Source organism: Cupressus sempervirens, chromosome 8, assembly GCF_028749045.1.
Source record: "Cupressus sempervirens isolate cs-2001-9-10 chromosome 8, ASM2874904v1, whole genome shotgun sequence".
Taxonomy (NCBI): domain Eukaryota; kingdom Viridiplantae; phylum Streptophyta; class Pinopsida; order Cupressales; family Cupressaceae; genus Cupressus; species Cupressus sempervirens.
In genome coordinates, this window is record NC_143125.1 from 544398437 (window position 1) to 544424218 (window position 25782).

General features: G+C 36.1%; 1 protein-coding gene across 2 annotated transcripts in view; it reads right to left on the minus strand.

Annotated features, from left to right (window-relative positions):
* Nucleotides 1-1122: 1122 nt before the first annotated feature.
* The window catches only part of NDP1 (Tetratricopeptide repeat (TPR)-like superfamily protein), a 187824-nt gene continuing 163164 nt past the window's right edge, over nucleotides 1123-25782 (minus strand). The window contains exons 5-12 of one of the 2 annotated variants that reach the window (XM_089798384.1): nucleotides 21408-21558; nucleotides 21174-21233; nucleotides 20808-21009; nucleotides 2256-2317; nucleotides 1965-2065; nucleotides 1823-1877; nucleotides 1662-1709; nucleotides 1123-1581 (exon numbers count right to left, since the gene is read on the minus strand). In XM_089798384.1, the coding sequence (XP_089654510.1) occupies nucleotides 1382-1581; nucleotides 1662-1709; nucleotides 1823-1877; nucleotides 1965-2065; nucleotides 2256-2317; nucleotides 20808-21009; nucleotides 21174-21233; nucleotides 21408-21558 (879 nt within the window). In that variant the 3' untranslated portion in view covers nucleotides 1123-1381. The remainder of the gene's footprint in view (nucleotides 1582-1661; nucleotides 1710-1822; nucleotides 1878-1964; nucleotides 2066-2255; nucleotides 2318-20807; nucleotides 21010-21173; nucleotides 21234-21407; nucleotides 21559-25782) is intronic. The other variant, XM_089798385.1, reaches the window with a different exon arrangement.

A 25782-nucleotide genomic window follows, 5' to 3' on the forward strand; every position in this document is an offset into this window, starting at 1 on the left:
GTGGTTATAATAGAAAGCCAATTGCAGAGTTCAAAAGTTAACGCTTTTGGAAGTTGTGTCATCAATTGATACAAAAGAAGAAGAGAACAACTACTTAGGTGGAAAATTGAACATTTGGGGGCCAAAATGCAAAAGATTCACTATTTAGAATACTCTTAAGGCATTAGTGCTATGTAATCAAAGATTAAGGTTGTTTTGGGCTTAGTTATAGACGGGTGTTTTTTGCTTTATTTTGTAGATTATTGTAATTAAAAAGCCCATGTGACTATAGCATGTTATGTTTTTTAATGTTGTCATATCAATTCATTGAAGATAATAGAAAGCAAGTGTTTAAGTTCTTTCAATTGTTTTGCTCTTAAAATTGTCTAATTATTTGTATTGTGTGTGTGTTTAGGTTAGTAAGAGTTGTACCCTTCAATTGTACCCTTCATCATTCATTCATTCTTATATTGGTCAATATGTAACAAGGATGGAATCCTTTCCGTAAAAGTTAATGTGTGAACTCAATTCATCAAGGTCCACCCAAGCCAATTGTAACAAACGTTTTGCCATCATTTTATAGTACTATACTCATATAAGAACTTCCTTGTAATATTACATGTAACACTTTGTGACCAGGCAGCGAAAGTTTCCCTACTTTTAGGTAGAGAAGATATTAATTGTAAAGAGGCTTGGATGTATAAGATTTGTAAGTAAAAATAAACGCTATTTGATTGAAGTTGTTGCTTTGTTTGTGAAAGTTTCCCTACTTTTAGGTAGAGAAGATATTAATTGTAAAGAGACTTGGATGTATACGATTTGTAATTAGTAAAAATACACACTATTTGATTGAAGTTGCTTTGTTTGACACCCAACCTGGTGTAATAAATGAAATTCTTCATGTATGGTATGTCTTGTTTTAATTTGCAAAGTAAATCTTCTCATCAAAGTTCAGATTTTGATAATATAATATTTATATTGATAACAAAATAATATCTCCCCAACCCTCTAAATCAAATAAACCTTGCTTGGGAAGGAGTGTGATGCTCTAATACCATACTAATAACTTAAAAATGCATACTACTAGATGACTCAAAGCTAGGGAATTTAAATGCGTAGGCTCGTCAATAAACAAGTTAAGGAGGTCTATAATATACGAAGATTTGCAACTAAGAAACATATTGGTAATTTACATGGATTAGAGAGTCACGAGTCTATAATGCATAACAAAACAAGGAAAAGTAATCAACTGCCTGCGTTTAAAAATTCATGTTATCCCTTCTTGGTAATTATCAAAAGTTACATACTATTGTATAAAGAAGCTCTCTAAATGATAGCAGATACGAGAAGAGGAAAACATCGGTTCCTTAGATAATTTAACCAGAACTATTTAAACTATAGCCTAAAAGACCCTTCCTAAGCGCAAGTCTGTAACTAGATTTGCATTTGTTCTGGTTTCGTCATTGGCTGAAGCTTCTGTATCACCCAAGACATCTTTCAAAGATACACGATTGTTGCTCCAAACAGCATCTGCCCAGCTTCTCATCTTTTGTGCTTCTCCAACCCTGCTGTGTTGTTGAGATAAGAGTTGTGAATAGCCACCTACATATCACACACAACATCAAGACTTATTGGCAAATGAAAATTCCACAAAACTACAATTCTAATCTCATGTTGCTCACCTCTAACAAGTGCAACAACATCCCTTAGGTCAATCTCCGTGGCTGTAACTGCATTCAACCCAAATATTGCAAGTATTAATTGTTTGTTCCTTTTATTATACAGATGCCCCATTTCGGTCATTTTCTCTCCCCATGAAATGCCAGTGGAAGAGAATACATACCCTGCTGTTCAAGAGGTGGAGCCTTAAGCATTTCTAATGCTCTTCTATAAAGACCCTGGCAGAGATCCATAAATAGGCATAAGAAAACCAGATTTATCTTAGACAAAACTGGTTTTAGAATTGAATCAAGAACATTTCTTACCTCTTGAATAAAAAAATGGTTTGCACCTTCTGATCGTCCTTTACGACCGAACATGTCCGCTATGCAGGACAAAACAATCCCAACCTTATAATTATGACCCCCTGAAGTGACGTAAGATTATCTGTCATCTATTAAAACAGGGGAGGGTTTGTGAAATGTCTAGATATACATGTCACTAAATACACAAACTTATTTAGCACGAATGTTTATATATATTCTATTAACTTGATCAAATGGGAATTATACAGCTAGCACAGTTCTTCAAAAAATTATTAGAGTGAAAAGACAAACCATTATACTCCTCTGCTTTCTTCAAAACCTGTGTCAATCTCTGCTCGGCCTCATCATAATTCCTGAAATGACTCCAAACACAAATTCCCAAGGAGATCAGTTTCCCAGCATGAATAACAATATGTGTCTTTGACATCACATATGTAAGTTTAAAATAAATAATAATTTCTACAATTTGGCTTATTGTTGAGCAACAAGTTCATCCAGATTTCTAAACACAACAGATTATATAATACATGAACGGATTGAAGATTGTCCAAGACACTCCCTTATAATTCTAGTTTGGACAAGCTACATAACATGATGAAGCTTAATGTGACTATATGGTTTTCACAGTTCGTCTTTGCAAAGGTATCAATACTTGTGTTGCAAGACAAAAGTATTGTTAACCAAGAAAATTGAACATCCATACATATTAATATTCAGCAAAACAACTTGCAAATAATGAACCCCCCATTGCATGGATATTATTAATCATTCCCAGATGGTTCAAATATTCTACTGAATAATGGACATGTCCCAATGTTTTATATGGAACAGGTCTGCCCTATTTCAGGAAGTAAGATTTGAAATAAATGAAAGACACCAATACATTGAACTACCATATTGTTTCAAAAGCAAATCACAACATTTAAAAATCATCAAGCAACATATCACACTTGTTTGTGATCCAGCCGCATTACGTAAGCTCAGATTGTAGCCTTTAAGAAGGGTTTGGTTTCATAAAGTTGTTGAACAAACAAAGGAGTCTGTTGTACTCCCTTAGGGAGCTTCTGTATGGTTTAGAGGAGCATTATGCAGATATTAAGCTGCTACACTATATCATTAAAGAATCACAGATATTCTATTTGCACTGTAGAACTATTAAAAAATGAAAATTACAGAAAGTTTGAAGGGCTTAAATCCATATTGATGCCTCTGCTGATTTTCTGGGCGTGACAACAAGCTTGTAAGTGATTCAGCAATCATAAATCACTTTAGTATTTTGTGGCTATCATAGTTACTCCGGACTAGGGGACGGAGGGACAGGGGGAACAAGTTTCCAGGACAGGGGGACAGAGGGGCCTCAATTTGGGGACGGGTGGGGGCACAAGAGGGGGGGATGGGGTTTATATTGTATATACCATATATATGATACTTAAAATGCTAATTATGAAAAGATGTGCAACAATATAAGACATAAATATGAAGTATAAGTTCATCAAGAGCGCTATTGATAGTTTAGTTTTAGACTTTTAGTATTTGCATTGCATTGAATATTGAAAAATAAACAATGAAAGAAACCTAAGTTCTAACTATTATCAAATAACTTAAATTAAAATGATCAAAGATTGAAGATTCAAATGGCATCATAAACTTGATTACATCAAATAGCAACAACCATGATATGATCACAATGTTCAATGTTTCAAACTTCAAATGACAAATATGATAATCATAATATCCTCGTCTCAAGTACAAACTACAAAATCAAAACACAAAATGTCAAGTACTAAAGACCCAAGGGCCGTGTAATGTCCCCATCTTTTTAGCATCTTAGTGGAGTTCTTAGCCTTTACGTTCTCCGAAGGCTAAGTCAAGGAATAAGGAGAAATTGATTAAATTAATTTCTTATAAAGTCATTAAATAAATTAAAATTAAAAGGTGACTTTATATTTAATTAATTTAATTTTCTAGAAGCACAACTAATTATTGTATTGGAAAGGGGGAAGCTTCTAAAGAGTGCAATTAAATAATATTTTATTTCCTTCTAGAGGGGTGAAGGAAAAGAATAAAGAGGGAGGGCAGCCTCATTATTGAGCATCGAATGTGTTGCCATCTACTCTTCCGGATAGCTTGTGGAGCCAAGGGTTTCTGCAGTTGTGATATTGATCGTTGGGAACAAACAATCCAATTGATTTGCATAACTAAGGTGGTGAAATATCTTCCGAAGGGTTGCGATTGTTGGAGAAGACAAATCTGTCTTTTCATTGTGCCAAATTTGTGGCCTAAGGCCAGCTTTGTGGAGTAAGGAATAAGTTGGAATTTGCTACAGGAAAATTCATAATTTTGGAGCAATTCCAGATTTTTATCTACTACATTTTGCATTGTTTGAGAGTAGATATTTAGGGCATTGGTAGGGTTTGTAAAATCTATTGTAATCTGATTTATATCAGAGTTTTATATCAGAATGTAGATGCATATTTTCCTATTTGTAATCAGTGTTATTCAAAAACAATTGCATCTTCATTGTTAGTTGTTTGGTGTGTTCTTTGGAAGCATATTTATTAAAGTTTGGCATTTAGAAAGCAATCAGAATTTACATATGCAATATATCTCTTGCTTGCAAAGTGTTTGACAAAATATCAAATAATTGAATTTGAGAAGGATTTGGTGTTTCACGAAGTTATACCATGTTGGGGTTATTACAGGCCACCAAAATGCAGTAGAGGCTACCTAGAAGCCTCTAATCATCCATGTCAACCTGAGGCTCAAGCTCAACAAACTCATCCTCCGAACTCTCAACCTCTTCAAGGGTAAGAGCCGCGAGAGGAATACCAACCAACCCCACATCAGAAGTATTTGCATCCTCATCAACCTATGAGGGCTCCTCTGGCTCTACATCCCATCGTGTTGCAGGGCTCTCCTTGTACACGTATCTTAGGATCTTTAATACGCAAGGCACAATGTACAACCACTAGCTTCTCTGCTTTCTCAAAGGTAAGTCTGTTCCTCTTAAGAGAATGGATGAAGCTATAAGTAGACTTGTTCCTCTCAAAAGTTGAAGAACTAGATACCTAAGATAACATCATAACAATCAAATGACTAGTATTAGAATCAAAGAATTAAAATTGAAATACATGACTAAAAGACTGAAGTAAAAGTGAAATTGGAATTTGAAAGTGAAAAGTAAAGGTTTTAAAGTAGGAGAACATGAAACCTGAGATATGAGATAGATGGCTAGTGTGGTAGTTGTTGATTTGGGTCCATGACAATTTGACCACAAAATAGGATCCTCTTGTGCCATTGTTTTTATGTCGGCCTTTGCTCTAGCTGGATAGCCCCTAAGAGTAGCAAATTTGGTCCACTCAGTACAAACCTTCCCTATTGTCTCAATGTCATACATCCTATCAATGCACTTGAAGAATCCTTCCTTCACCTAAAATTTAAATTTTAAAATCAATAAATTAACAAATTAAATATTCGTAAATGCAAGTGTATTAAATTCGAAATTGATAATTATTAATAGATTACCTCATCATCATTCAGTGGTGTAACTCTCCTAGGCTTAGGCATGTACCACTTTGGATTCAATGCACAAGTAGCCATATGTAAGGGAGTGTTTAGGTTGTTCCATCTACGCTGAATAATAGGTCGAATGTGCTCATTGTAAAATGCTAAACTCGGGTCCCTCTCTCACACTACTACCCTCATCTAGCCAAGCATGCACATGTACACCTCTCCAAGAGTAGCTACATCCACATCCCCATATTTGATGACATGGAAAACTAGAGTGATGAAAGAGACAATATATTTTGCATCACTCCAAAATACACCACTCTTTACTATCTCCTTTACCCTCAACCCCTACTCTGTCTTGGACCTATCCCACCTGTTCCACTCATTCGCCATCACCATGAGTTGCAATGGCTCTTTCAACTCAATCATTCTCTCCAAAAGAATGAAGTAGGATGCATATCGGGTCTCAACTAGTTTCAGGAACTCCTTCCTTGTGAAGCTCCTGAAAAAGGCATGTGATGTGTGGTGATTACAGATAAACATCTGCACATCTCTAGCATCACTCACTACTCCCTTAATCCAAGGAATCTTCCCCATGTCCTTTAGTGCATTGTTCATGGCATGCACACAATGTGAAGTCCACCGAATATGTCAGTAAGTTGTCTCAACAAGTCTCCCTACAGCTCTACACATAGGTGTCGCATCTGTCACTACTTGGACCACATCTTGTGGCCCAACCTCCTCAATAGCATCCCGAAGTATATGAAACTAAAAATCAGCATCATTTTGATGCCCTGAACAATCAATAGCCCTAAGAAAAAATGGCCCCTCTGTGCATGTAATGATGATATTGATCAATGGACGGTTCCTAATGTCTGTCCACCCATCCATGATGATGTTGCGACCATACTCCTCCCAAACAAGCCTCAAGTTCTCCTTCTCTAAAGCAATCTTGGTGTACTCTTTATCCAAGATTGTAATACGCAATTTGTGCTCACCTAGTGGCACAAATGATAGTCCTCCTCCCCTTGCCACCAACTGCATCATCTCCTTATAATAAGGAGACTGTGTTACATGAAGAGGTATGCCATTGGAAGAAAAAATATCTACCAATGCCCTCCTCTATCTCAACTCTCAAACGAGCATTAAATAAATCAGCAATGGGGTTACTTTCAGATGACACCTTTCTTTTCCCCTTGTTGAACTGTGCTTCAGGCATAACACTAGATGTAGAAGGAGGACCCGAGGCTGCCCCTGCAAATGATGGAGCCATAGGACTCTGTTGTGGTTTACCACTAAGACTAGGAGTAGAATAGCATGGCTGCCCCTGCTCATAAGCTTGCTGAACACTCTAAACCTGTTGTCTACCACTCAAGGTGGTATGTACCATAACTCCAAAGTCATCTGGAACACCCCAAAGATTAGTGAGCTCTATTCTGTAATGCAAATTTTTTGATTTTAGGAAAAACTTGCATGGACCCACACTTTTCCTGTCCTGAAGAGGAAATGTGCATTCACTCTAGTGATGCTCCCAAACCATTTTTTTTTTACAAATGTTACATTTCCACTTCCTTGCACCATCACCTGTAAATGTTTGTGCAATTATCCTTGTTGCAGACTGTTTGAGAGGAGATTTAGGGTCATAACTACCCCTAGTCCACTTTGTCAAAAGAGTGGAGGGGTAATCTGTAGCTGGGGCCCAGGTGGCAATTATCTGTTGATTCTGAATCAGTTTCATTCTCTTCATCATGCCCAGCCTCAGGGTTATAATCTTCTTGGCTCCTATCACTATGAGAATAGATCTCTAAATCCATTGCATCATCATTGTGATTTGACCTACTTGAGTCATGACCGTGGGAGCTCATATTGACACTGCATTAAATGAAAAAAATCTAAAATCTTTCAGCCTATGCCCCTCTTCAAAATCATAATGTTTTGAAGTAAAATTAAAGCAACAAAAATTTGGAAATGACACAAGAAACATCTAAAATCTACAAATGAAATTCAACTAACAACTAAAAGCTACAAACTAGAAACAAAAAACAATGATCTTGACTTGCACAATAAATAAAAAATTAAAAACCAAGAAAAATCCTACCTTTTGCTTCACAAATCTCTTGAACAAGCTGAAAAATCTTGCTTCTCCTCTTCTTCTTGCTCCTTCTTACTCCTCTTTACCTTCCACACACTCTCTTGACTCAAATAATCACCCTATTATGAGCTCTTCACTCTTCTTCTTGCTGATATTGCAAAAATTAGAAAACCCATGAAATGAATAGAAATGAGAAAACATAGAGATTTCATGGGCTTTCAACCTCTAAATGGGCCCCACAATATGCATCCTAACAATGTTGAATACAACCTCAATTTGTCTGAGAGATCTTAACTATTAAGTCAATATGATAGTAGACATTGTGAAGTCGTCACCTTACAATGTTGAATACAAGTGTACATTATCAGAAAGATCATCACCTTTCAGCTAAATTATTAGATTCTCTCTTGCAACCCTCAAAAGTCTGGTTCAATTCTATACAAAGTCTGCTCCTTGTCAAATTCTCCACAAATTCTCTTGCAGAGCTACAAATTTACTGCAAATTCTGTCAGAGGAAACCGGGCAGAATTTGCAGCAAATTTTGAAGAATTTTCTGCCTAGTGGTGAACCTAGGTGGAATTTGGTCTTAAAACATTTTTTTAGACTTTTTTTAAAGTGTTTTTTTGCCTAATTTGGTCTATTTGATCGTCCCAACCCTAAAGTAACCACTAAAAAGACCAAAAGAGATGGTTTATCTATCATTTATGCATTTGTGAATGAAAATGAAAACTTGCTTATAGAGGAAATCCAAACTAACAATAGGTGACATCTAAATTGATGATTGTATAGGAATTTCTTTAAAAAAGATATGATATCTTTGAATCTAGGGCTTAAAATTTGAATCTCAACTTTTGATTTAGCCTGGTTAGAAATCCTCTAACCAATATAAATAAAAATTCAGATAACTACACTAATCTTTTGATAATTCTTTTTGTTCTCAAACTGTCCCCTTGATATGGAAATATGTTCCATGCATGTGACCAAGCAAGCATATGATGTTGTATGTATGACTAAATGATGCAATTAATATTGTATTGAAGTGAAAAATAGATATGGTGGTATATTTTACTATGATGCTTTACTATTAGCATAGTGATGTATGGACTTATTTGTTGTTGCATATATATATATACACATATTTTTATTTTAAACATATGTTTTTGTACGGAAGAACCCAGAATGAATCCGAACCCAACCCCAAAATAATTTGGACAAATTTCAAACTTGCATCCGTACTAGAATCCAGACCAGCAACTTAACCTTTTAGTAATATACACAAGTGAGGCCCATATAGTCATAGAGTCACATATGACAAGAGTTTACACATTAAACATCTTTAAAATATATATTAGTACAAAAGACCAAATTTTGAAATTTAGTCTCAATTCATTACATTTCAACCATACCAAGTTTCTTTTTGAGGTGCTCCACTTTGACTCTAGAGAGAGGCTTGGTGAGGATATATGTTGTTTGATCATTTGGACGAATATATTCCAACTGAATTGCTTTCCTTTCAACCATATCTATCACATAGTGATAAGGGATCTTTATATGCTTGGTTCGATCATGGATAATAGGTTAAGAGCTTGATGCAACTTTGATTGTCACAATGAATAGTAGTAGATTTCAAGAACTTTCCAAACAAGCCCACAATGAATTTTTGAAGCCATATTGCTTCTCGAGCTCCCATGGCAGCTGCAATGTATTTGGATTCAGTACCACTTCCTGCTTATCCAAGAGATCATGGCTGATCCCAAACTAAAACATCCAGACATGCTCTTTCGATCAGTTACGCTCTCGGCTCAATCTGAATCTGAGTATCCATGTAAGTCTAGATCAACATTCTTATATTTGAGTCCATATCCAATAGTACCTCAAAATGTGTTTAGCAGCAACAAGGTGTATTTCACATGGTTCACACATAAAATGACTCAAGGCATTCACTGCATAGCAAATATCAAGTCACGTATTAACCAAGTACATCATGGATCTGATGATTTGTCTAGATAGAGTATGATCTGCAAATCGGGATTCAGTTGTTACTTCTTTCAACTTGTGTAAGTTTGTTTTCATGGGTGTGGACATAGGCCTACAGTTTAGCATTCCAAACCTTTTTAGAATATCAACAATATATTTTCCTTGATTTAGAAGGATATCATCAGGTTTCTGCCAGACTTTTAATCCTAGACAGTAGTGTAGTAGACCCAGATCCTTCATATCAAGTTCTGAAGCCAAATCCTTCTTGCACTGAGCAATTATATGGGGGTGTTGTATATTCAGTGCATTAATTGGATTTTGGTCGACCTTGGCTATAGTTGATTGTCATTATTCAAAAACTACAATTAAGGGTTTCAAAGACTATTTATGGGTTTCAATGTTGTTGTGCAGCATTTCAATTTATTCATCTGTTACATTCAGTGATAATATGGATACCGTGATGAAACCCAAGAGGCATCCTTGCCAGGAATAAAATCAATTTAGATTGCGTGATTGCATGTTGTGCAGCCTGCCACCAACAAGCATTACTGCTTGAATATTAATGTTAACTGAGTCATCATACCCTCTCACCCTGCCCATTTTAAGATATTTGGGATCAAAAGATCCTAAACTATGCATTAATACTGATATCAAGTTGTCAAAATATCCAAATTGGGACACTACAACCCACCACCTGAAGTATCACGCAGAGTAGCCACCTATAGGATACCACTAAGCAGAAGAGTTCAGAAGAAAGCACTGTCATCAAGAAAAACGTAGAATGGGGCATACGGAAAAGAAAAATACCACCCAAATGCCCCAGCCATAATGCGCAACTAACATAGAACCACCCAATGCACATTATCCCTGGCACAAGCTCCAAACAAACCCAACCACACAACCATGAAACATCTCCCAATCATCAGGCATCACATAATCATTCATCAAATAAGAAAACAACACAAAGGGGACAAAAACCACACAAAATCACCCAAAACATATATTACAGACCAAATTGTGCACCACAATGGAAGGAAAAATGTAAAGGTATCAAATAAAATGAAATTGTTGATGTTTCAGGCTTGAAAGAGCATTGTGCAAGCCAGGGAATGGGGAAAGCTGCATGAGAAGGAAATACAGCTACATGGGAAAATAATTAATTAGATAACTTAAACAAAATAAAAAATACTTAAAAATTGAAGTGATTTAATAAACATAAAGCCAAATAACAAAATTTGAAACTAAAAGAAATAATTTAATATTTAAATTTGAATTTTGAAATGCATGTCATAATTTTCTTTTCCACATTCACTTAATCAAGTACAGGTTGTCATGCTCCCACAAAATTTTCCAGGTCTAGGGTCCCTTAACCCAATGTACCTACTAGGATTCAAAGCAATAACAAATTAAAAAGAATAAAATCAATCCTTTCAGATTCTAAGTTTGAAAGTTGCCATTAAATAAAATGAAATTAGTTAATGCATACAGTTCAGTCTCGGAAGAACATTGCCCAAGCCAAGGAATGGTGAAAGCTGCATGAGCAAAGAATTCAACTCCCACAGTGCAGTTACCAGCCACCAGAAATATCACAGCAACTGCCTTTTAATGTTGTAGCTTCAGAGCCGAACTGCAAATGTATAAGTGTAATAAAATATTGAAAATATTAGAAACAAAAAGAGTACAGTCTGCAAGCACCATCCCCATGCAAGGACTTAAATAGACATCAAACATTCCATAATGTATTAGTGGAAGCGAGCGAGCAATATAGGAGAGTGACAAAGATTAAGAGAGTTATTGGCCACACCAAATAGGGTGTGATGCTTGGATAAGAGGGAAGGACCGTGACTTGAAGCATGCAATCCAACAATTACAATGTACAGAGAATGTAGGGATATTAGCAGAAAGACATTGTGGATAAAAGTGCTCAGTTTGGTAAACATAATCAAATGATGGTGATAACAGAACGAGCAAGGAGGACATAGAGACTAGGTGTACATCATTCAACACAGTGAAGAACACTTACATCAAACGTAGAGGAGGAAATCTTCAACAGAAGCAACAATAAAACCTCAGGAATTGCATCTCAATAAATAAAAATTTGGGGCCTAGAGAATGTCCAACTCTAACGTCATGCTAATAGATACTATTGGGAGCATGCAATTGAGCATTGACAACAGAGTCAATGATACAGAGACTCACAAGAGAACAATATAAGGATCTGCGCTCATGGTGAAGACACACATAGGGAGTGGAGGCAGCCGGAAAGGCAGATTTAATACAATTGAAATGATTATCATGAGAGTTCGAAGATGCTACGAGTATCAATTGATTTCCAGTAAATTAACAGTCACGAAAGTGATGGAATTTCTCAGCGGACTCACAGTGTTCTTTCCATGGGAGCCTATATCTATTATGTACAGTATATGTTGCAGTATATTCTGGGTTCGATATGGACATATTGTCATATGGTATAAATTTAGAACAGCCACTTCTACAAACTGTAATACGAGGATCAATCAACCCCTTATTATGTGAAGCAGGCTGGTACCAAAATAATATAACCACCCATAAGAAGGAATAACGTGGGAAGGTTTACGGATGTAAGGCAAACAAAAAAAAAGTGGTAAATCGTTTACACTTCCAAAAGATATAAAAAATATTGTAAGGGATAAATCGTACAGAGGGGAGACGAAAAGTATGATACAAATAACATGGGTAATATGACATATGCCATGTATGAACAATTCAAGGGAAAGGCATAATAAAAGGAGTAGAAAATAGATATTGAAAAGAAGGTGATAAGTAATGAAAATGAAAGCTACCCCTCATCAGACTGCGAAACTCATAGGATTTAATGGTCAACCATCATTAAAGGTTTGAGTTTGATGTTCTTTTCTTCATTGCCAAGGTTTACAATGGCAAACAAATATAATAAGAAGGTGATAAGGAAAACAAAGATAAAATGATACTCCTTTGTAAATGGCGTGAGCATAGGGCTGAAATCATTTAAGAAGAATTGAGGATAGGGAAGATTGATATTAGATTCAGAGGGAGTCTGACACTTCATGTGAGGCAACATTGGATGAGAAGCTCAGTAGATTTAATATTTTGAGGGAGTCTGAAAATCCATCTGTGTGACTATATGATTTTAATGGGCCTTCCTTGCACATCATGATAAGTGCCTTTTACAATAACATTTGGGATACCCATGTGATTAAAACAGAAGTTGGAAAGGCATATGTGTGCGTTGGATTTCATTGCAATTTGTAAGGAGTTTGGAAGTGTTTTAAGCTGTCAAAGGAGTCCAGTATCTACGTCTTGAAATAGAACAACAACAGTCACCAATCTGCCTTGTATACATATTCTGTTTGTGACATCAGAGGTTGAGGTGCATAACAGAAGAGTTTGTGTCTGAAGTAGATTAGGAGAGACAGGCAATGGCAAACATTACCAAGTGAATGCTGTAAGTCCTCCATACGTTATTGATACTATCTGAAAGTCGCATGGGACCTGGAAAGCATAGTTGTGGACTTGCAAATTTAGGGCAAGGTATAAGAAGGTCCTAACAAATAATAAGTATCACAGCAAGAAGATCTGGTTGTTTTCTAAGAGAGACCCCACATGTGACACAGAAAACACAGTCTGCAATAGACTATAATCAGCATCCAAACTAGTTGTATAAGATTTGAACAAATAATAGAACTGTGAGCAACAATTGTATCGGTTCCTAAGAAATAACTAAATACATATAAATTTGAGGACTCCTCGAATGATGGTCTAGAATCACTATAATCTGTCATCCAATAAGAAACAGTAACAGCAAATTCTTGGCTTGATAATTTCTCGGAGAACATGTTGTTTGGCTATATTGAATTAGCACATAATGAGAAAATTGGTTCAGATTTTAGGAAGTCTCTTACAGTGGAAATCAAGCAATCAAATAAGCTATGACAATTCTATAATTACATGACATCAGATTGTGAGACAACAATTGTGAGGATACATATATTATAAGAGTCAGAAAGAAGTTGGTGCAAAATTCTTCAACAATATAAGAGTGGGAAATTCACATTGTGGGGAATAATAATCAGTGTTTCATTCCCATTTGAACCATCTTTAGAGGGGAGATATTAGAGAAGGGACACCTTCAGAGTTTCAATCGGAGCAACTTGCATAAAGGATGTTGATGTGTAGATAAGTATTTATTATCTTTGACTATAATATTCACTTTCTTATTGTAGTCTCTCACTTATATGAATAAGAGCCATTTGCTTTGATGTACTTTTGTTGCATTCCTTGGTCTACAAGGATATTCTCCCAAGAAAAGAAGAATGATGCATTAGGAATGTTGTTGAGGCATATTTGTGGGTGAGAACATTCCGGACTATGAAATAAAGACAAGTCATGGGGCTCTTCCTCTGAGAGGGAGAAGACTGCAATAGAATGTTGTTCAAATATCAAGATTGGTCATTCATGACAATAAGTCAAAAAGTTGAGTAACTAGAGGATCTACTTCAATTACATTGAAGGATCTTCGACATTTTGTTTTAGAGAGAGTCCAATAAGCAACCTTGGACATAAAAGTCAACAAATTAAGATTTGCTTAATAAGGAAAAAGTTTAAGGTGAAATTCCTTGTAATGCATTATTCTCTGTAAGAGAGAAGTTTGAGGTGAAAGCCTTTATGCCACCCTCTAGGAGCAGCTATGGTGGATCCACCCTTTGACATGCTTCATGGCGGATATCATGTGTTACTATTTTGCATATGTGGATATTGTCATGAAAGGTGACTATCTTTCATTTGTGTTTGTAAGGTCACTATTGTATGGTGACGATCTTATCAATGGCTTGACTTGTTATCATGATGGACTACATTAAGTTGATATTCTAGAATGTGTTGGAGATCATGACAACGTACGTATCATGATAGACTACATTTAGTTGTTGTCTCGGAATGTGTCAAAGATCATGACAATGTACGTATCATGATAGACTACATTTACTTGTCTCGAAATGTGTCAAAGATCATGATACTTGTCATGATGGACTACATTAAGTTGTTGTCCTTGAGATATGACTGTTATTTGATAGATCACATTCATTTGTTGTCTCGAAGTGTGTCAGAGGTCAAATAACCCATATCATTCTAGGACATGACATATTCTTTTGGTAGGGCATCATGGACATGATGCTAGTGCATAGAGTGACGTAGTGCAAGGCCGAGTGAACCCCAATGGAGGTGACCAAGCCCCTAGCAAATAGCCACACAACAGAAAACAACACATAACACAAGATCTAATAGAAAATCCAACTCTTTTATTCATTCACAATTGATTACATGAAATGTGTCAAGATGTAAGGCCTTCCTAGTTATGGACTAATACAAAGCAATTACAATAATAGTTTTGCAAGACCTCGCAAGATCCAAATAACTCCTAGCTAGCCCAGATCTGCAACAGCACAACAATCTAGTAGAAACCCCATGCAAGATCTAAACTTGTGCTCACAAACCACCAAGAAACCTTCTTGTTTCCTAAGCACACACTCAGCTACTAGCTTTGCCAAACTTCGCTCCTTTCAGCTACTCCTCTCAAGCTAACTTCCAACTCACTCTTACTGCCTACAACACTACCCAAATCCCTCTTTATACTTGCACGGCCACAAGTCGGCCTGTTGCAAATAGAATCATCTAGAACCTAAATAAACATAATATGCCTTAGTCAGCTTTCAACGGTCATTAAATGTACATAGGAGAAAGAACCAAGACCCTAAAAAGGTCCTCACACATCCCACGATTGATCCACGTCATAATCACATGCTACGCATATTAAATGCACCAGTCGGCCAACTAAATCCAACAAGATTGCACTCCTCGATGAACCAAACCACTGAGCAACATCAACAACCAAGCGTCACCATTAGCCACTCATTGCAAGAGCACTAGAACACCCACCGAGCATAGTGTCAACCAAACTGAACATCCACCGAGCTACACAAAGATCGAACACGAGTTCCACTAAGCTGAACTCCAGCTAAGCATCACCGAGTTCCTTCAGTCACCGAGTCCCTTTGGCAAAACTGTAACATCTCGTCTCCCAAGATAATTATATATCAAAATTTAATTTAAATATATAAAATAATTGATTGATTAATTAAATACCAACAAATCATAATAATATAAATTGTTATTAAATATATTATATTTAATAAAGAATGAAACATCAACAATTTATAAATGAGTCAATATTATTATCACCTCATGCAACATTAATAAAATTCTATAACTAAAAAAAATATTATATTATATTAAAATATAATATTTTGTTAGCAATGAACCTAAACTGATATGACCATTAGAGAGACATCAAATAATATATAATAGAGTTATACAAAGGGGGAAGAGAAAATAAATAAATAAAATATAATTATGATTGTTATAATTATATTGATCAAATTAAATAAATAATTTAATCAATATATAATTATCTAAGTCATTATAATAATGAAAGAAGTTACTAATATCATAGGATATTAAAGGAGTAGTAATATTAGAATAAATAAATAATAGGTTCATGATATTGGCTTATAATATATCTAGGAATGAACAATGAAATTTATAAAATAAATTTAATTCATATTATAATCATTAGTTTTGTTGCCCGCTGTGAAAAGTCATGACCTCTGTAAGAGGAGATTTAAATCCAATGAAGAGTGAATATAAGAAGGGAAGAAGACCGGAAAGGGAGGGGACAAAAGAAAAACAAAGAGAGATTTGGGAAAGCATCAAATGGAAACAAGAAACACCATTGCATCATATAACCATCGGGATATCTCCCATTAAAAGGCAGAAAAATGATTACTAGTAAGGACAACTATCAAAGCATTCTATCCTTTGCATGGGCGACAAACATTAGAACAAGCATTCCATCGATAGAAAAACTCAGATCGGATAAAAAAATTCAAATACAAAATAGCCATTGTGCAGAGCAGAATAGAGCTCAAAGTAAACAGGAGTGTCACACAAGCCAAGAAGTCACAGGAGTATAAGACTCGATACACAACACTGCCAGCTGGACTACGAATAATAATCACATCTACCAATTACAAAGCAGAAAGGACATTCAGGATGGAACAAGCAAATGACATCGAACAAGAAACAATCGAAGTCTAAAACTGAATTGAAGACTCTAGCCGACGTTATTTTTTGACAAGCCAGACCATGGGAAGACACTGACAAGCATGAATGAAAAAAACCAGTTATTGCACCACAACACCAGTCAAGGAGAATCAATCACTATGGAAGGGAGAATTAGAAGTCGCTAGAAATAATAGACAGAGAATGTAGCTGGCCAGTCAATAAAACTGATTGACAACAATAGTAAGGAAGATAACTCATCCATGTAGCCACCTTAAACAATAATAGATAGGAAATAACGTTGCCAATTGAATCTGCACAATCTCATCCGAGTACATAGATAATAATACTTTAAGTGTTAATAAGAGCATTAAGTAGGGAGTTGAAGAACTCATCAATATATATACTTCAAGGCACATAATTCCGTCTACACAAGTAAGGTATCTAATTAACCCATTTATAGAGATGGAAGTGGGACAACCCTCATAATAGATCTATTAGAAAATAGAGGATATTCATATAAGGGATAACAAATTCTTATGAAGGGAACCTAGAGAATTAAAAGGGCATTCGGTAAGAATGTCGTGATTCTCTTAAGAGAACTCACAAAGATTAGAGGTCATTCCTTGTGAATGTCGAGATTCCTACTTGGAATTCAGGATTTTAGAGAATCTCTTAGAGGCAATATATATTGTAGTGGTCAAACATATGCATATGTCAGAGATAAGAGACTTCATAGAGGTGGGATCTCTACCAAGTAGTGTTACCAGAGATCGCAAAGAGGCCTAAAGGGGAAGCTCTTTCTATGACAATTACCTAATTGAGACGTAGTTCTCACCAGAGGGTTAGGTGATTGGAGGAAGGATCTCTCTTGAAGGATTAGGATGGGTAGCTTGGATAGTATTTAGATTAGTATTTACTTACATTGATAATATGTTATACATACAATTTATGGTATTGTACAGACAAATGGTCGCAGGTTACAGCATTCGAACCTAAGTGAAAAATGGGGACATTACAAAAACTACAACCAAGAGCTACCCAAGTAATGACCGAGCATCACTTCCTTTCAACCAAGTTCTCCAACTCCAAGGACAAAACCACTCCAACATACAGGATTGCCAACTACCCCAAGATCCTCCTACATCACATACCAAGAGAATATAAGTATGATGAATATCATATGGTTGATGTTCCTTGTTGAATCATACATCGGATGATATCGAAAGATAACATCTATTTTGATGGATATATGTTGATATCCTTATATAGGTTTTTTTTTAAAATATCATATTGAAATGATATCTCTTTATATGCTTGGCAGCATAATGTGTTCTATAACAATCCTCCCTAGTTAAGGAGTGTTAATGTTGTAGCTATATATATATATATATAGTTGTTAATAATGTCTAATGGAAACTTACAATAACCACTATTGATTAATATAGAGATGTCATATTCCCAAATTTTAATGTAATAATTAAATTTAATTAATTAATTAACTGGTCCCAAAATCTAAATAATATAAGGACCTTTAATTAGTTACTTTAATTAATTAAGAAGGGGCCCAAGTTAATATTTGTATTTGTGGTTCCAATTGATTTAATATATCTCGAACCCATTTTTATTTTGTTTCCGTAGTTTGTTTCCGTCAGCTATCTGTGTACACCCTCGGAAAGTTTCCCGACAGATATTTAAACACGGCTTGTAGGTAGTCCTTGGGTATGCTTTTGGATTATTTTCTATGTACTGCGAATTCCTGTTGGAGTTTTGGATCGTTCGCCATTTTGGAAGTGAAAGATTTTCCCTATTTGGCTCATGCGATTTCGGTGGGATTCAACCCTCACCCTATTCTGTTGTTGCATGTATTACTTCGCTCCGATCTAGCAAATCAGAGCATCATCTTTGGCAAATATTAATTGAAGGATTAGTTGTATTCAAGTCTCTATTATTGTTTGGAGTTCATCTAAATTTGTTGTTATTTTTGTATGAGCAAAATTGTCGTCATTGTTGTGGCCGTATCACTTCCGACATGAATACTCACTGACAATTGTCCCTCCTCCAAACTTTCATACTGCCCTTCATTTGCATCATACGGCCTACTAATTCCACTGTACAGCCTGAAACATACCATCACCGTACATCCTTTGATCTCTATCGTACGACCTTTAATTTCTACAATACAGGAGTCACCTTGAGACACCCACTGTACGGCTCCTGCTTCTTTACCATACAGCCCTCCTGTGGATACCATACGGCCTCTCTTGCGCTTTGCTCCAGCACTGTACGGACTTATTGACAACAACTCCATACTTTCTCCACTTTCCTCTACCGTACGGACCCCATTGCATCATACGGTTGACCTTTTCATTCGCGTAAAAATTATTCAAGCTTCATATCCGCCAATTACCCAGTCCTCTGTACTTGGGAACATAATAGTGGTATTAGAGCAGAAACCGTCGGGAGCATCTCCGAAACCATTCAGGAAAGTGGTCACGTAGCACGGGAGCATCTCTGAAACCGTTCGGGAAAGTGGCCGCATAGCACGGGCAGTAGCTATGCAGCACGGGAGCATCTCCGAAACCATTTGGGAAATTTCCGAAACTTTCGGGAACATTACCTAAACCGTTCGGAAACATTACAAGAGATGTGTCTCTTCTATATATATGCATTAGGATCTGCACTTGGAAAACACATTAAAACATATATAGTGCCATTATATTTGCAGTGATCCTGAAAACTCAACACTACCAATAAGGTACCACTAAGCAAAAGAATTGGAAGTAAATCTGTCACCAACATAGAACAAAGAATGAATAAGAGGAAAATGTCATCAAATGCCCCATCTATAACATGCAACTAACATAGCATCGTCCAATGCATATCAATATGATCACTATCACAAGATTCAAACAAGTTGCCCAACCAAACACAAGCATAAGGTACCACAGAATCATTCACTGGTTGAAAGAAAAATGCAGGAGCAAAACACCAAATAAATCACATGCTGCAGACCAAAGCATTTGACTGAACGAAAGGAGGAATGCAAAGATGGAAATGTGCAACATTGAAAAGAAACAATGCTAATTAGTTTTTCATGTGTTTTCTTCCACAAACCCTAATCCAATCTTCAAAGGCGATTTTGAGTGGCTTTGCTTTAAAAAATTATATATGCCAAATGCAGAAACTTAGCTTATACTAAACATGGACTGCCATGATCAACTATCATACCTCCCACATTCATTTCCGTATGCACTATTCTGTTGATACAGTTCCATATGCTTATCTACTAGTCATGCTTGGCTATGTTGGAGACTGCACTTACATATATGCAATGTGACTTTATGTTAATAATTGTATAAATGTTACATCCTATACATGACTATTTAGTCTTGATTATACTCACAAGCCATGCCCTAGAGAGTCTTAGGACAGGACTCCAGAGTTTTCGGCTGCAAGTCAAGAATTTGTGCTAGGACTTGGGAGTTATGGGCTGCAGCTCTTGCACCTGGCTGGATATGCCGGCCACCTCAAAAAACACTTTTTTTTTCTTTCATTTCATTTTTCCCTTTGGTGCCCAAAACAGGTCTGCACTGTGAAGTAGAGTTTGAAGAAGATGAGCAGACGAGATCAAAAAAAAATTGGTAAAAGCATAGTTTTCTTCTTTGCCAAATCCTAGCTGAGTTTTTGGCTGAGTCCCAGATCCATGTCAAGTCCAAGTTTGAAAACTTTGGTCTTGATAACATATTACCAAACACTAGACTTAAAGAAGAATAATTAGGCATGCAAAGTAGGCATAACTAACTTAGTAATAGAATTGGCTTAGTAGCTAGCAGGAAAGAAACCCAACAGATTCAACTTGAGCTATAACACACAAAATGAATGTAATAAATTCCAATATTAAGGAAGTCCATCAGGCCAGAGTGATAGGTGACAATGAGAGCATTAACTGAGCTGGGCTTAATCACCAGCAGGTTCACCCTCCAAGTCACATACCCATATGGCGGGCTGCCCTGGAACATTGCCTTGAGCAGAAATGGAGCCTGTAAAGTCTCCATGTACCCCTAGAAAATAAAATATTATAATATATAAAAAAAATCACTTTAATTTTTCCAAAAATGAAAACATACCCAGTATGTATAGCAAGCTGTCCTAAGCCACAGGCAGCTCCCAAATGGACATCTTCCGAGACCATTGCAGCAGCAACTGGAACATGCATATTGAGACTGTCTTTAGTCTCTGAGAGTTCAAGTGCCAACTCATAAAGCTCTTTTGCCAATTGAAGATCCCCAGTCACATGAACAAATTCTGCATATGATAATGCAACTGCACCTGAAAAAGAGAACTTGCTATAAGGGAAATTCTTCATGTTATGCATTGTTTCAATAGGTTGCATGTAAAATTAAGTACACAGATTTGGTCACACTTAAATTCTTAATAGTAATTATCATGTTCTTGACATTAAAGAAGATCTTTATGAACTCGAACATAATTACCCAATCCATTTTTGTTCTTTCTTATATTATCTGCTTGACATCCTATAAAGTATGACCCAGCTGCCAAAACAACATTACGTACAAAAGTATCAATCAAAATCATGAGTGCCTAATTAGCATGTCGAAACATAAAAGAAAAAGAAGTTAAAGCAAAATTAGCATAAAGCATCTCAAACCATCAGGTAAACTAGTATAAACATTTCAGAAAGAAAAAAAATTATATTAAGAGATAACCTGAATGAACGTGTCCATGGGCAAGTTCAACTAATCCCTTGATACCCAATGCCCGCATCTTGAGTGCTTGCAATGTTTCCTCATCCATTTTAACCTCAACACCCTCTAGCAAATTTAAACACTTATCCCCAAATTGAGATGCTGTAACGTCCTGAAAGAAAGGAGCATATATTAATTTATACTAGCAGTATTATTAGAAATTTACCAGTCAGTATAAGACTACCTACCGACCAACAGAATGATATTCAGTTGCCCTTCGAATCTGCATATTGCTGAAAAGGATAACTCTTCCAGATCAACCTAAATGGAATTTTAAGGTTTTTAACTCTCATTTGAATGGGCCGCTCTATAGATCTGAGCATTTATTTTTTAATGAATAGTCATAGGGTCACACAGGGACAATAAATAAATAAATAAATGGCTAATTGATGTTTGTGAAACATGGCATAGTTTTGCTGGATAAATGTTTATTGTTTTCGACCATGGGAAATTCAATCATCAGCATTACTCAGTCCTACAAACAACCACAAGATACTTGAGACATGTGAAACCATTTTACAAAGAGGCACTAATTACATTCAAGTACTTGAGGAAAGACACGAGTTACCATTGCCTCAATCCATAATAAGAGAAATATTCCATGTGCCTGACTTCAAGTTTGAACCTGCATTGCTAACTCACAAATATGATGCTGACACAAGAGGGATCATACGTCATCAACTTCAACAGCCTGAAGATGAGGAAAACAAGCAAAAATTCTCATTCAAGGACAAGGTCCACCAGGTTGTTTCTTCCCCTGCTTTTAGTTTCAAAGATTAACAATTTGATTATGGAAATTTAGGAAAAACAGTTTGGGTGTGGATTAATCATGGTCCCAATGAATTGCCTCAATTGATAATCCTAGGACAAGTTTTGACAAAATATGAGGTTTGAGTTGTGAAAAATTATTTCTCAGAATATAAGTATAGGTTTGCAGAAGTAGAACTTTGAACCATGACTATTGCCTTGTTACTGTCAAACATTTCGAGAAATCATGTACATATTTAGGTCTTTTGAGTTTTGTACCCCCAAGTTTGTTTTGTATATAGCTAGGCTAGGTCTTCCTTGAGTCATTTGGCTCAAGAGGTTTTAGTAGTTAGTTTTAGTTTACATCCGCTTTGTCTAAAGTCATTTGGTTCTAGTCGCTAGTTTGGTTTCCTTAGTTTAGTTTGCTTTAGCATTGTTGTTAATTAGTTTTAGATTCCTTTGTGGGATAATTATTTGTGAGAAAGGCGTCATTGTCTTAGTATACATGGGCACGTTTATGATTCTATGTTCAATTTTACTTTTTAGATAAGTATTCATGAAGTTCTTTAGAATCTGAGGTTGTTCTTCTCCAACTTTATCATTTCGGTAGGATTTGTCCTCAACTTGGAAGGGAATCATTTGGTGTGTCTAGACACCAAGTCATTCGATTACTACATTTAACATAGAATTAAATGCTCCAAGTCATTGAGGTTTCTTAGGAGAAGTCATGGCTAGTAAAAAATCTCAAAATCTTACTTCAGCACTACTGAATTTCCCAAACCCAGTATGCGCTTCACTACTTATGACCCAAAATGTAAAAATGTGAGAAAAGGGAGTATCATAAGAAAAAAGAAATAATTAAGTATTTGGCTAAAGAAATGTTTGTGGGAATCACAATGAAACAATATCCAAGATGCTTTTGAAGTATGACAATGTTAGAAAGTAAAGTCCACCAACACAACTACGAAGGGGGGTGGGGGTGAATCATTTGTATGCTTAAACAACTTAAATAGACTTTATCTAATCTGAAACATATAACCAGTAGATGTAACAACCATAAGATAATAACCATGCATAATGACACAAGATTTGTTATCTAGGGAAACCCTTGATCAGAGCGAAAACCCCAGTGGGAATGATGCCTATAAGATGATGCACTCATATGAAAATTCCTTGTGAAAGGGTAAGACTCTGTTAGGAGCCAATTACATACAATTACTACATGTAGTCCTTATTAGGAGACTTTGAATCCCTGCTAGAAGATTTCAACCCTGTTAAGAGCTGATAGGAAGCCAACTAAACCCACTATGCAAACTGCTTCATAACTATCTTCACAAAACAATTCTCACAATAACATATCCAAGGGTGAACTAAATAATTCAACAACTTTTCTTCCCAATATAGTTCCTTTAAAGTTCTCAACAGATCCCCAACATCATTCTTTGCTCTGATGTCATCAAATTCGCATCCAAAGCTCGCATAATACAATGATCATATCAATACAATGCATATGACACTTACAACCAAGAAAAATATATTTCCTTTATACCAAGTCCTAAAACAACTAATCGAGTTGGCCTTGGGGCTTCCCCAATGTACAATGAATAATAAAGGACATCAATAAGATATTACATTACACTTCAACTTCCCAAAAGAATATAAACAAAAGTCAGCTTCTAGGGAATAACCCACACGATATCCTTCAGCAATCTTTATAGAATCAATACTAGGCCCTGCTATCTCGAACCTATCACCATAAACATGCCTCCAATCAAAATCCAAGCCCCTTGAACTAGATTCCACCTCACTCAATAGATACAACTCAAATGCTAGTACACTGTTCCCTAAACACTAGCCTGCAACTAATCTTCTACAAATCTGCCATAACTACACAAATTTTCGCATTACTTTCTGCGAATACAAATACATCATAAAGACATATCCAACAACATGAATATAGCCCCGCAGAACATAACTTTGCAACTACTAACCGCATTGACCAAAACTCTCTCTGCAACCCTGATTGTCATAACCAAAAAGCATATATGTTGACATCAATGACAAACCAAGTCATGAATGCAACACATAGGCACTTAATCATCTCTCCAAAAATTCCAACAAACTCACCCAAAAGAATACTATCAGTATCCATGCTAACAGACAACTCCTATATATTGTCACAATGGGTTCTAGGAGTTTTAGCGATTTTTTGAAATAGAATGAATACATCTGCACGCACTTAATAATCAAAGAAGAAGTGTTTTGATCTAATTTGTGATTTTTCTTCCCTACTTCTTTGCACTTTATGTAAACCTTGTTAGAGTTAGGATCAATTGCTTGCATTGCCAAATCTTTTGTATAGAGAAGTTGATATCTCATTGAGTGAATAGCATAAGTTCCCACGTTGTTACCAGCAGACCACATCATAGAAATTCAGTTGTATCCAACACCAAAGTCACAAGTATGCAATGTAAACCTTGGAGTTTCTTTACCTGATCACACAAATTCATATTGCTTAGCACTTGAAGCTTCCTTGTTAAGAAAGGATTATATAATTGGCATTTCATCTTGGAATATTAAGTGTTTTGTCCTACAGAGAGGTGGTCACAAAAATCAACATCAACAAGTAGCTGGTTCAATCTAGGGCATCCAAGGATTAAACCTTGTGTTTCTTAAAGATTTGAGAGGATGAAAACCCTTTTGGTTTCCACATTTAAAATTAGTTACAAAAAACGTTGATTGATTCCATCTAGGAAACACAATTCATTCTGATTTGTAAAGGATTCAAAGACTTTTTTTTATTTGCTACAGCATTTGTCATATTTGGATGTCAAAACATGATTGGGAGTTACTAGGCGGATTTCAAAGATTTTGGTGAATTTTCCAAGCATCAACAAGGACAGATTTGATTTATTTTCATCATCATAGCTAAGTGCCAGCTACGTAAGCCCAAGATTCTAGGACAGGGAGATGCGAGAACAGCATTCCGAGGCGATTTATTTGGGCCACAGCAAGAGATGGAAAGGGATGTCTGTAATGTTCTAGACCTCTGTGTGGGTGCGAAAAACAAGTATACGGTTCCTGATTTCTATTGTGTGTGTAACAACAAAGTACGGATACACGAGAATTGGGATCGTACAGTAATGCTAGTTATGGAGGGGAGTACAGACAATGCTGGAGGTCATACGGTGGCAGATAAAGTGGTCGAACGGTGGACACTTACAAGTCGTATGGTGGCAACAAGGTGGCCTTATGGTGGAGATAAGGTGGTCGTACAATGCAGACAAGATAGCCATACGGTGGACTATGTGTCCATATGGTAGAACTATGTGTCCGTACGGAAGGGATTGTGGCCGTACACTGATGGAGGAGAAACTCATGCAAAAGAGTATGTCGTCAGTGATGTATCAATTTGTAATACTCAAGAGTGCAGAAAGATGAAGAGGTGTGCGAATGGAAGAAAGAAAACTTAGTAATGCAAGCTAACTTTAGAGATCCAAATTCATTAGATAGTACCAAACAATAATGAATTATAGAACACAAAACCTTTGATGAGATTTGCCACAAGATGGTGCTCCGATTTGTTAGA